This window comes from Barbatula barbatula (assembly GCF_947034865.1).
Source record: "Barbatula barbatula genome assembly, chromosome: 12".
NCBI lineage: Eukaryota > Metazoa > Chordata > Actinopteri > Cypriniformes > Nemacheilidae > Barbatula > Barbatula barbatula.
The window spans coordinates 7,463,036-7,476,100 of NC_136775.1; the positions used below are offsets into that span (position 1 = coordinate 7,463,036).

The following is a 13,065-nucleotide window of genomic DNA, read 5'->3' on the forward strand; positions in this document are numbered from 1 at the left end:
AGAATCCAGTTTGATGGCTCATGTACCACTAATGAATGTTGACTTCCTGTTGACCATTTAAGGCCACGTCTTTGCTGTCCCTCCAATCAATGTTTACAACCATAATGGCCCAAACATATCTTATTTCCCCCACTTAGGAGATCGTTTTAGAGCCATTCCCACTCAGATAAGTGTAGAATGAGAAACAAATGGCAGTTATAATGAGCAATAATAATGATTATCCAAAAAGACCATTTGCCTTCGGTAAACGCTTGCTGTTTTAACCTTGTATTAACCTCAGATGGTTTCTAAAACTCAGTGGTAGAAATCTGAGTGACCTCAGTCTGAAGGTCTTTCTGCGTCCTTGCTTCTATACTCGAAGGCATCTGGTCCAAGTCTAGTCAGGTGGTCCGCTTTCTTGACACTGTCTTGGCACAAACCGAGATGGGCTCCCTGGTGACGCTACGGGCTCTGGAAAAGCTGCTCTGCTCCATGCGGGAACGAAAGGGCAAACAGAAATCTCTAAAGCACCTCTTGAAGTTTTCATCTAGGAATGCGTACAGGACAGGGTTTAGGCTGCTGTTCATGTAGCCCAGAGCAATGCAAAGATGCCAGCAGGCGACCACGACCAGATTCTTTTTATCAATCTCCACCACAGTCTTGATGATGATGAAGAGATGAATGGGTGTCCAGCAAATGATGAAGGCCGCCACCACCACCAACACCATACGAGTGATGCGCCGAAGGTTCCTGTCTTTCTCTTTAGAGCCGGAGAGCAAACGCACACTCTTGAGGCGAATGATCATCAACCCGTAGCAGACGGTGATGACCAAGACCGGAACCACAAAGGCGAAAATGAAGACGCAGATCTTGGTCACGGTATCCCAATACCAGTCGGGGTCTGGAAATTTTAGCATGCAGATTGTTTTTCCTGTGGAGAACACCAGACGTGAATGAGAGAATAATAATTCTAGATCAAGAATGCATCGATACTGAATAACTTCTTGTTGCGGGAGAGACTTCTGCCATATCAAAGAAATCAAATTTATTTCTTCTATAGGGAACCATACAATTTTCAAACCCTGTCCTCACCTTTGTCAGTGACAGTAACAGCCATGACCATTACTGGGAAGCCAATGGCCGATGACAGAATCCACACACAGATATTAATGATCTTTGCCTTGGAGGGCGTGCGAAATTCCAGGGCTTTCACCGGATGACACACGGCAATGTATCGGTCGACGCTCATCATCGTCAATGTGAAAATACTGGTGAACATATTGTAGTAGTCGATAGCGATTACCACTTTACACAAGAGCTCCCCAAAAGGCCAGGTACTCATGAGATATTTGGCGCTCTGGAACGGTAAAGTGCTGGTCGCCAAAGCATCAGCCAAAGCCAGATTAAAGATGTAAATGTTGGTGGCTGTCTTCATCTTTGTGTACCTGTTAAAGAAAAGTGTAAGAGTCAGCGTGCATGTTCTCTTTCTTTAAATGTCACTCTTTTGTGCCGCACCTGGGTTTCCGATGAAGATGCCCATGAATGCCGGTGCAGTTGAATGGGATGCACTGATTGTACACAAGGCTCCTAGGGGAATTGCCCTTTTAATTATGAATAGCTCACATGATAATTAAAGTTCATGATCTTTTCCAAAAGCGACAAAGAAAGAATGTGCTTATTTAAAACTACATTGTAAGGAACTATTATTTTAATAATCTAAATTATTAACCTGTTCATATGTAGGACCTACATTGGCACATTTTTTATTCTAATGGTTTATGTAAAAAATAAACTTTACCTCAAGTGATTTCCCCATTATTTCTATAGTCTTTATTTCTTTTGTGTAAAATTTCAACAAAATTTTGAAGTTGAGAGGTTTGGACTTTTTTCCCCTGAAATAAATGTTTTTTATTACACAGAGAGTAAAGTACCGAAAAAAGGTGCCGTGTGGTACAGGCACTGAATTCTGAAAAGTGAACTGTACCCAACCCAACGCTTTTATCCAAAGCGACTTACATTGCATTGTGCTCTACATTGGTTTCTAACTACGTTCAATCCCCTGGGACCTTGGCGTTGCTGCTCCATTCTCTACCATTGAGCCACAGAAAAACATTATGATTTTTTCTGACAAAAAGTTTGATTGGCTACATGTGAGCATCATTTTCAGAGCCTGTAAGAAATATCTGATTTCCATTTTAGCAGGTAACAGGGACATTTCGCAAATAAGATTGAAAAACAGTTTTTGATATGACACACTTTCAAATGAGTTGCAGCAAATGCAGTCTCATTGGAATTCTATCCTTTCATAACACCATGCTTTCATTACATGAAGACGCCTCAAGTGTCTCTCTGTGCTTTCTTGCAATAATCAGCTCATAACTTTCCGGGAGCACTCTGTTTTCCAAACATGTAGTGAACTGAAGGGGCATAAAAGGATGCAACAATGCAACCATAGAAACTAGGAGATCACAGTGCACCGATGCTAAGGGTTTAAATTATTATCCATTGATTATGGTCCCAAAGCATTAATGATTTGTCTGGTGCCCACACACTGTGATCTCTTTTGAGTACTTGACATTTGAAGTCACGCGGTGTTAAAGAGGCTAGATTTCATATCCATTAGTGGCATTATAGTTTATTGTTCGCTTTGTACAGGACCAAAAGTGTGATGAAAGCAAATAATGTTTCCTTTTACGATCCGTTATGTTTTTTTATAATGTGTGCGTAATATGTTTTGTTGTATTACGTGAAGACTCAAGTCTCACAGGGAACTGTTGAGCTCCAGTTTTGTAAATCTGTGCTCCGTTAGCACGGCCAGACATCCTTTCATGCTAGCTCTTCATTAAAAACGTTTCTGAAGCAGGCTCTGGAGATTTTCAATGTTTTTGAGGTGTCATAATTGAGTGGTTCAATTTAATTTGCTTTTCGAACAGCTTGCGTTGTGTTGCTTGTTTACTAAAAAGCAAACCCACAAAAACACCTCATGTTTTTTTTAACCTCGACGTTTAACAAATCTGTCCTGTAGAAAGAATCTCGTCAATACTTATTTTATCTTGAGTCTTGTTATTGTGCAGTTTCTGTCTTGAAGGCTATAGTGATTGATATGCATTAATTATATCCACGGCTACACCCTTGAGAAATCCCCAAATCTGGAAAGGCATATGTGATGAAAAGTCAAACCAGGCATCACGACTTTGATTAGCTCATTCAGTCTGTTCCTCTTCTCTTTCCACTCCTGCAGATTCATTACATGGTTTAAAAGGTGCTGTGAATGGAGCAGACAGATGTAATCGAGCTGAAAGAATTGTAACTTAACAGCACTCTGAGAGAACAGACTCTATTTATATCTCTGCTAGTTTAGGATTATGTAAATACTTAAAAATGCATTAGAAAATTTTATATTTCAAAGTCTAAAGGCAGAATAACAACCAAGACAGAAGCTGTCCAGCTAGAAAACTATCTTCGCTGTGTCTTTCTAAAAATGTAAATCCTTTTTGTTAAGATTACTTTTGGTGCGCTACAGATAACCCAACCTGATCTCACAGGAATTTGTAAATTATTTTACTAGCTGGCTAATTTGTATGACTTCATACGTTGTGTATCATACAAAAAACTATTACTAGAAAAAAGCAATACTGAAGCCCTAACTCTGCCCCTACAGTTATCATCACTGGCGTGAAAGCAAATCGAACTAAAATGTACGAATAATATTGTACAAATAGCCACAATTAGCCACCTCGTAAAATAGTTATGTTTTTGCCGTACGATTGTGTTGGAAAACCTTAATCACATGATTATTAAAGTTTGTGATCTTTCCAAAAGCGATTTTATGGCAATTTGTAACTACAAGGTGGCTAATTTGTATGCATTCATATGTTGTGAGTTGTACAAAAACGTATGATTACTAGAAAAAAATACTGAAGCCCACCCCTAACGTCATGAAAGCGAATCGCACTAAAATGTACGAATTCATACTAAGTAGCCAAAATTAGCCACCTTGTATAATAGTCAGGCCTACGTTTTTGCCGTGAGAAAACCAACAATTAAAGAATAGTTTTGATCGTGTGGACACGCGCAACACTTAAAACGTGTATATATATATATAATATCAATATTTAACTTTTTCATATTATTAAATAATCGTTTAAATGTAACCAAGATCGGATGGTAACAGGTGCTTTAAAGAAAGAGTTTACCCACAAATTACAAATCTGTCATCTCTGATTTTGTGAAAAGAGGTTGGATATGAGCTTGGAAGCACATGAGGACAAGTAGCCTACATATATTTTCTTTTTTTGTGTAGAATGTCCATGTAGTTTCTTTTCAAAGCAAACAAATACATCCGCATCTGTTTTTCTGAGTAACACTCCCGGTGATACCATAAACGAAACACATTTGTCATGATTCTGCCTGCTCTTGTCTTGATTTTCTGGTCTAGGGGCAGAATCATGACAGACCCACGTGTTTTATGTGGAGAGGAACATATGGTCAATCAGGACTTAATATGCGTTCTCTCCTGTCTCGTCATTTGGCCCCCGCCCCTCTCGTTCCTAGTATAGCTTTCCTCCTGTGTCTCATTACCCACACCTGCCCATCATTATCTCCTTTGTTAGTCTCCCTATTTAATGCCCTCTTGTCTATTTTCTTGTGCTGGTTTGTTGTACTTGGTTCATGCTTTATGCCATGTCGTGGAGTGGCTATTATTATAGTCTAGTCAGTGTGAGTGTTCTGTTAGTCTAGGTCAGGGCTATTCAAATACATCAGCAGGGGGGCCAAACTAGGAATTTCCAAAATTTGTGAGGGCCGAACGGACAAATTTATATCAGCTAAAGGAAATTAAAATATACTATATAATATATATGAAATAAAATAAGGTACATTATTCTTTTTGTTTCCTTTATTATTTCAACACATTCAACTTGTATTGATTAGGTCTACAACAAAGTGCAAAACTGCAAATACTGAGACATATACACAGCTTTTCCCCTCAAAACAGTAAACATAAGTAATAGCTTATATATTTATAAAAATCAAACAATCAAAATAAAGCTGTTATAAGTGCAAAACTGCAACTGCAGTTTCAAGTATCAAATCTTATTTGGGGAAATAAGAACAAATATCCCTGAAGTATATCTTTCAGACAGTGAGTACACATTTTAAAACTAGAAAAAACATTTCAAGTGTACAGTAAGTCTGCTCACTATGTGCTGTAAACATACTCTTGATGAAAACTAACATTTTGTTGACCTTATTTATCAGTGAGAGTATGTGACTCAGTGGGAGAAGTGACAACGATTTTCTTTTGCCATTTTAACATAATCTGGCTCATATGTGGTAAGTGCAATTCTCAGGCACTGGGATAACTTTTCATTGCTCAGGCAGCAACGTGCCTTTGTTTTGATTGCATTCATATGAGAAAAGCTAGACTCACATGTGTAGGTGGATCCAAACATTGTCAGTATCAGCACAGAAACTTTCTTAATTGTGGGGTATTTAGCCTGGCTAATATGGTTACACCAAAAGTTGATTGGCCCTTCAGACTGCAAGAGCAGTTTTAAAGCAAGTGAAGACTGGATATCAATCATTTCTAGCTGAAGAGCACTCTCATCAATGTTAGGCATGAGCTCTTTCACTTTTGCAATGAAGTTTGAGTCATGGTTTATTGAGAATGGATCACGAGTAAACTGCATAACCTCCATTGGGAGACTAAAGCCCTGAAATCTGTCACTGAAGTTTTCAGTCAGCTTTGTCATGAATTCAATCATAGTTGGCATGACTTGTGCCCCTGGAGTACTGCTCAAAAATGAACGAAGGTGTGTAAAATGCATTAACTTGTTTGTGGTTAGGTCAGACACAAATACATTCAGCTTTGTTTTGAAAGCACACAATCTCTCAACCAAATCCGCAATACATTTCTCTCGCCCCTGTAACTCTGAATTTAGTGAGTTTAAGTGTCCAAAAATGTCACAGAGGAAATTAGCTTGTGTCATGAACTGTTCATCAAGCATGTGCTCCAGGAAATGAGACGCTCGTTTGTGTTTACATGTGCGAAGGAAAGAGATAATCTCACCGCGGAGATCACAAAAACGATCCAAAACTTTTCCTTTACTGAGCCACCTGACATCGCAATGAGCCAGCAAGTCAGCGTGCTCAGCAGAAGTCTCATCAAGCAACAGACGGAAAAGACGATGCTGAAGGCTTGAAGTTGAGCGGATAAAGTTCACAATGCTTGTGACCTTGTCCATAGTGTTCTTTAATTCACCGCTGAGCTTCGCGCACAAGACAGACTCGTGAATAATGCAGTGTAAAAACTGCATTTGAGGTGCCACGGCTGACAGTCTGGCTGCTAGTCCTTGCACTCTTCCGAGCATAGCTGGTGCTCCATCCGTTACTAACAAGCAAACCTTTTGTAAATCCAGTTTATGCTCACTGAAAAACGCGACAACATTTTGAAACAGCACTTCACCTGTCGTATGTCCCTCCAGTGGAATGAGTCCCAGAAGCTCCTCACGAAAGCGAACTCCATCGTAAAATCTCACATAAACGCACATCTGGGCCACATCACTTGTATCTGTCGATTCGTCAATAGCAATGGACATCAGCTCCGTTTTTTTAATGTTTTCCAGAAGTTTATCAAATACATCATTTGCTAGTAGATCCACTCGACGGATAGCTGAGGTGTCTGACAGTGGTACTTTTTTAATAGATGAGGACACCTTGTCTTTAATTTTTTAGTCAACAATGATTTCGTCAATAACCGCCAGCATGCAATCTTTAATAGTCTCTGACTCGGTGAAGGGCCTCTTTTTTCTCGTGAGTATCCACGCCACTCGTAGAGAGGCAATGAAAGCTCTCTCTTGTTCGGTACAAAACCCGCCAATTGCACGCTGACTTTGCTCAAAAGAAGTTACCAGTCTGTCTATTCTACGTTGTCTCTCCACAGAGCCCTCTTGGTATTGCGCAGAAAAAGACGAATGTTTTGTAGTAAAATGTCTCTTCACATTATATTCTTTGGCCACAGCCACTGATTCGTTGCACAGTAAACACACACAGGTCTATCGGCCCCTCGCTTGCTTCCCGTAGTTGGCACAGTAAATAAGTACTTCTCCGTCCATTCACTCTGAAATTTACGATTTTCACTGTCAACTTTGCGGTTTGGCTTGGACAACGCCATGTTAGATCCATGTGTCACAGGCAGCGTGAGAGCATCGAATCAGCGAGAACGAGAGTTTGTCACCATGGAGACGACCTGCTCGCTCTAGATTATTTGCCTGTACCTGTCTGTGCGACGCGGCTGATTCGTAGATTTTTTTAGACTTTTTTTATTTTTTTATTTTTAATATGCCGCGGGCCAGAATAAATTTCTATCGGGCCAAATTTGCCCGCGGGCCGCTATTTGAATAGGCCTGGTCTAGGTGTTTTTTGTAGTCAAAGTTCTTGTCAAGTGTTAGTCCTCAGTTTATTGTGTACTCTGTTTTGTTACCCCCTCGTGGGTTTTTGTTTTGTTCCTGTTTTATTATTAAAGTCCTTGTTAACCCCTTCACCCCTGTGGCTGCCTGCATTTGGGTTCTCCCCTGAGATCTCTCCCCGAGATCCGTGACAACATTTTTCTTTAAGAATCTTCTTAAAAACGAAGAAAGAAATGGTGCTTCTAAGACTGAGTACTTGTCAATGATTTTTTGGTGAAGCAAAAATGGTTATTTTATATGGTTTCACTGTGAAGAACCTGTGCATTTACTTTTTAAGAGTGTGGCATATCAGATTGTGTTTGTTGAGTGAGTGTTCTGTAGGTTGTCATGGCCACTCTCAATTAAGCACATCTGTCACTCTTCGTATCCTCTCCCACCTCAGCAAAAATTGACATCTGCATGATATATGCAGATTATATCAGGGGCCATAGAAACTTCCTATCTTAAGTGCTACAGTAAAACATATCCAGTGTTATTAATGCCCCTAATTGAAATCACCATGGTTACGAAACAGATTAGATAATATTGTGAGTTATGCAGTTTATATAATACAGTCCCCTTGATTATACATTTCGTTGCACTGTACTTGTATGTGTGTAATGACAATAAATTGAATCCAATCCAATTATGATACAAACAGCAGATTTCTGTCTTTAGTTCTCCTTTTGCTTTTTATGCACATTTTGGAGAGTGTCTGTCACAAATTAAGTTAGCTGAAAATTGCTGCCAAAGTGTGTTAAAAAAAATTCACACTACATATCGAGTACATCGGTTTCTTACCTGACCACACCGTACATGACCAGAACGTTTCCGAACAGCCCCACGACGCAGATAACGGAGTAGAGCGCGGTGATGCACACGGCTATAGCGACCGCGGCACTGCCTCTCACCACCTTCTGCTCGCCGCCTCGGCTCATGTTCGACACAAGTCCCGCTGCTTCTTCCATAAAGCTTGTGTTACCCACAATCAAAGAGAAATCGCTGACGGTCACAGTTGGAGGCTCCATCCTTCGCCTTCTGTTTAATGTCAAACGCCGTCAAATTCAGTAGATTTGGGATAAACTATCAATGGTTGATGTTGCGTTTTCAAGAAAAGCGACTGGATACTTCACCGGTCCTTTCACGCAGCTGCATCAGTCGTTGGTAAAGTGCTCTCCTCTTGTCGGAAGCGCACTCGAGCTCCGACTGGGCGCACTGATGTGATGCCTCACTTTCTCCGAAGTAGAAGCCACTTCCCTGCGACCACTGAAAGACCACTGCGCCCACAAAGAAAGAGTGACGCTTGGAAACCTATTCATTTCGCAACCTATCTATTTATTATCTATCTATCTATCTATCTATCTATCTATCTATCTATCTATCTATCTATCTATCTATCTATCTATCTATCTATCTATCTATCTATCTATCTATCTATCTATCTATCTATCTATCTATCTATCTATCTATCTATCTATCTATCTATCTATCTATCTATCTATCTATCTATCTATCTATCTATCTATCTATGGTTTATTTTCATTTAATTGTCTGTAACCTATTAACAGTTGTAATATATGTGTGACTTACTTAAATGCTGTTAGTTCGTCCATTAATGCCTAATTAATATACTGCAATCCTAATGGGTGCAGTAAATAATTAAGATATGCAGGGGGTCTATATTCCAATTACCTCGCTGTCAGCCGAAGAGAAACAATAGTTTGACTTAATCACGTTTATTTTTGTCAAGGATGGTGGTGCTTTACAAAACAAATGAAGACTTTGAGACGAAAATGCCCAAGGTCAATTTAACATGCTGGGTTATTACTGCCCAGTTTTAACAGCAGCACGTGGAAGAAAATTAAGTTACTCAATGATATTTACCATTAATCTGTAGCTTTTAGCCTTTGGGGTGATTTTCTGATATTTTCTTGACCTTGGAGATACAACATGCTTTTGCTAAGTATTTCTCTTGGCTTCATTTCCCGAAAAACGGGACACCATCTGGAGTCTTTGTGTTTAAATCAAAGCAACAAGCTGTTGCTGCATGTTGTTTTGGTGCCTTTAAAGACACAGTCTGCAAACTCAATCTGCAATGTCAAGTTTAGGTCTAAATAATAATAATCATTTTGCAATATGTCCACACTTTTTCTCCACTGATAGATGTGAATAAATCAACGAGTTCAAAAATAAATAGAACTTTAAGAACTTTCGGCTTTAAATTGTGTAGAAATGCAACATAATACAACTTGTATAAGCATTGCATTTTGTAAAAAAAATTTTTTTTTAGTCCATTTCTAATTTTTACTGAATTAGCATTTCTAGATGTATTGTGGTCATTTCAGTCCAGTGTCTGTTGAATTTCAAAACCTCAGGAGTGACAAAGTCATTCAATGTGAAAGTAAAGTATATATGAACTTATTTTTGCAGTATTTGTATTACAGAGCATCGTTTCTTTTTCTGCAAATAGGAACAATATTTTTGTTTGAAATTTGGGAGAAACATAACAAAAATAATATTTTTTCAAATTTTATTTTTTATAAAAAGTACATTTAGAAAAACTGAAAATGGTTGTTGAAATGGTCTACAAATGTGCTACATGATGGCTTGGGTATTGTTCATATTATACTGACAAATAGCATTTGTGATTACCACACACTGTTCTTCTAAATGATAACCTGCAGAGAACACAATGCACACTTCAGTTCACATCACTGAGGAGAACTCTGAAATACAAAAATCTAGACAAATCTGTTGCTGTCATTTGTAATCTAATGTTGAATCTGTCTCATGTCACCGATTTCAACTTTAGTCTTTGTCTAAAGGTCACATTCATCATACCTTTTCAACGACTTTTGTATGTAGTCGTGTGCATTTAATCCTAATCACAATATAAATAAGAAAAAAATTTATGTGCAAGATGTAAAAAAGTTATTTAATTTCATCACTGTCAGGACTAAATGCCTGCTGAAGAAGATTTCCTTTTCCAAAACAAGCAAAAAGGGGAGTGTCCAAAGACTCAAGTAAGAACTGTAATTATTTTTGACCTGCATGGCATTAAAATATACAGTATGAATGATGATTATAACGGATGTCAAATAATGAACATCAGAGAGACTGCAGACTTTTCCGAGCTGACACCGTTTTCCTTAATGGACCCCGAAGGTCAAGCACATTAAGACACCATTGTAGCTGGCCAGCAGAAATATAAATGCTGTGAGCATCTGTTGTTACAGATGGCTTGTTAAATTTGCCCTGATGAACTGCAATACGATTCACCTGTATTTTTCTAAGTGACCAGATGCTGAGCCAGACCACTAACAGATTGAAGTCTTATTAAGCATTTTAGATCCAGAGCCAGATGCAGCTATCAGACCATCTGATGACAAGATTCTGCCAAACAGTCATTTAGGTGTAAATGTACTGAACATCTACTGTACTATTAAGACAAACATGAGTAACTATTGGCAAACTAAAATCGCTTTAACGAAAAGCTTCACAAGTTAAAATTGTAGATAAAACCATCAAAAATTCTCAAAAAATGAGAATTGAGTCTTGCCCTGACTGTTAACTTGATGTCTAGCCATACTTGAAGAGTGGCCAAGGTCAACTTAAGGCTTGCTTTAACTCCCACACATACAGTGACTTTAAAACAAAGAATATATGTACAAATGTAAATATATGTACTACTGTTGTTTTGCTTACGAACTTGTTTTCTTTGTATTATTTGAGGTCGGAAAAATCTCACAGCATCTTTTCAGTTATTTGGACGTGTTTCTCTAGTTGACGTTTTCTGCAAATAGAAACATTTGTTTAATTTGAGTGAAAGATTGTTAGTAGTTCACAGAACGAAACGAAAATGATCATTTCACCTAAACACATTTACTTATAAACAGAAAATTAAGAAAAAACTAAAATTCATTTGAAATGAATTTTTTTCTGCATCTGTGTCTATAGGTTTAAATGCAAATTAGTTTAGGTTACATATCATTGTATTACCAATTGATTTTAATGATCGGATGAATCATTAAGACCTCATTAAGGCTATTTACATCTGAAATAGAGGTTATTTAAGTTGTGTCTCATAACACATAGACAATGGAATTCATTAATACTAAACAGATGATCTATTTGTTATTGATGTCTAGGTTCATTAAGGTGTAGAGAGGTACATTATGTAATGCTCAAATGTTTTGTGTAAGATAGATCATTTTGGTCTGTCCAAGAAGGGATGCGTGATAAGACGGCAGGTTTGATTAATTATCGTTACTGCGAGGAACTGAAGAAGTCACGAATGCTATTAGCATCTAATCAGTCTATCTGGCTCTTATAATTAGAACAGAGGAATTCAGGCCAGTGGGAGATACAACGTGGATCTGCTCTTCAGCTCCTCTTATTTGAAAGTAACAATGTTCAAAGTAAATTATAGGATTTTTATTATTAATTGTAACCACTGCCGACCAATCTAAAATCCTTGCCCGATTATGTGGTTCACTCAGTGACTAAGTGGTTTCATTGTTATATTTTCCATGAATAACAGATTGACTGTTGTAAACATTCTTTTCAGCATTGCAGTTACAAGGCCACAATGCATGTCAAAATATGCTGAAAATGTGTCAACGTTTGGTTCTTCCATTTATAGCAGTTCGGCATTAGAGACGTGTTTTATGTAAACAAAATTTCCTTGAGAAACATTTTAATGTGTTATGATGACTCAACCAATAGAAAAATCTTGCTTCGCTAAACCTGTAACAGAAAACAAAAAAATACATTTATGTGGATGATACTTGTAGAATATACGTGGTACTTGGTTTATTGAGTCTGTTTTTTCTGTTCTGATTGACTGTAGATTGAGCCTTACTAAGGGGTGAGGAACAGAAAGGTTGGGAATCCCTGCATTAGATCATGGGTGACCGGTGCAGATTGATGAGATCTGACTGACTAGCCTTCTGCCCATGTATTGGCACGGCTCTTCTGGCAACCATCAACACTTTGAGACTGAGAAATCTGTCTATCACCTCTCACTTCGATCCAGATTTGATCATCCAGACTATCACAGTAGGGGTGAGATACTGTTGTAGGAATATACTCACTTCTGTTTTACAAAGCATTACTATAAAGACGTGTTTTGCATGTTTAAGGGCCGATTCACTAGACACGCGGCATGTACGTGCAAATAGGGACCAATGCGGTTGCCCATTTTTGGGATTTGAGAAAGTGGCGCAGCTCGCGTTTTCCGCAGGGTTTTAAGCACCAAATGTAAATCGCCCCTAAGTAATAATGTTGGAAGGGACACAATGGGCTATATTATGTGTATGTATTACTTTATCTGCAATATGGCACAGTTCAAATACCTCATAGCTTTAATAAAAATGCATCATTTAAATATTAAAGACACAGATTTACATTTTTGTTTTATGAAAATGATTCACTTTCACCAGAAGATACTATTTAATCATACTATCACAAACGTCCTTTTACATGTGATGAAAGCCCCTCTCCAAATGTAAGTTGACATTGCCGTAATGCGTTGTGTGTCAGGAAGCGTTAGGGATGAATGTGCCCATGTGCAGTGACCCAACAACTATGCTCTTGTCTGTCCGGCAACCCAAGATCTGAATAACTGGTAGTCACACAA

The 13,065-nt window shown here is 38.3% G+C and overlaps 1 protein-coding gene across 1 annotated transcript; it reads right to left on the reverse strand.

Annotated features, from left to right (window-relative positions):
• Positions 1–380: 380 nt before the first annotated feature.
• On the reverse strand, positions 381–8,455 carry oprd1b (opioid receptor, delta 1b; the record flags this gene model as incomplete). The annotated part of the gene is made up of 3 exons (XM_079468734.1): positions 381–910; positions 1,072–1,424; positions 8,229–8,455. 3 exons carry the CDS (start codon positions 8,453–8,455, stop codon positions 381–383), a joined length of 1,110 nt encoding a protein of 369 aa, XP_079324860.1.
• Positions 8,456–13,065: the final 4,610 nt, after the last annotated feature.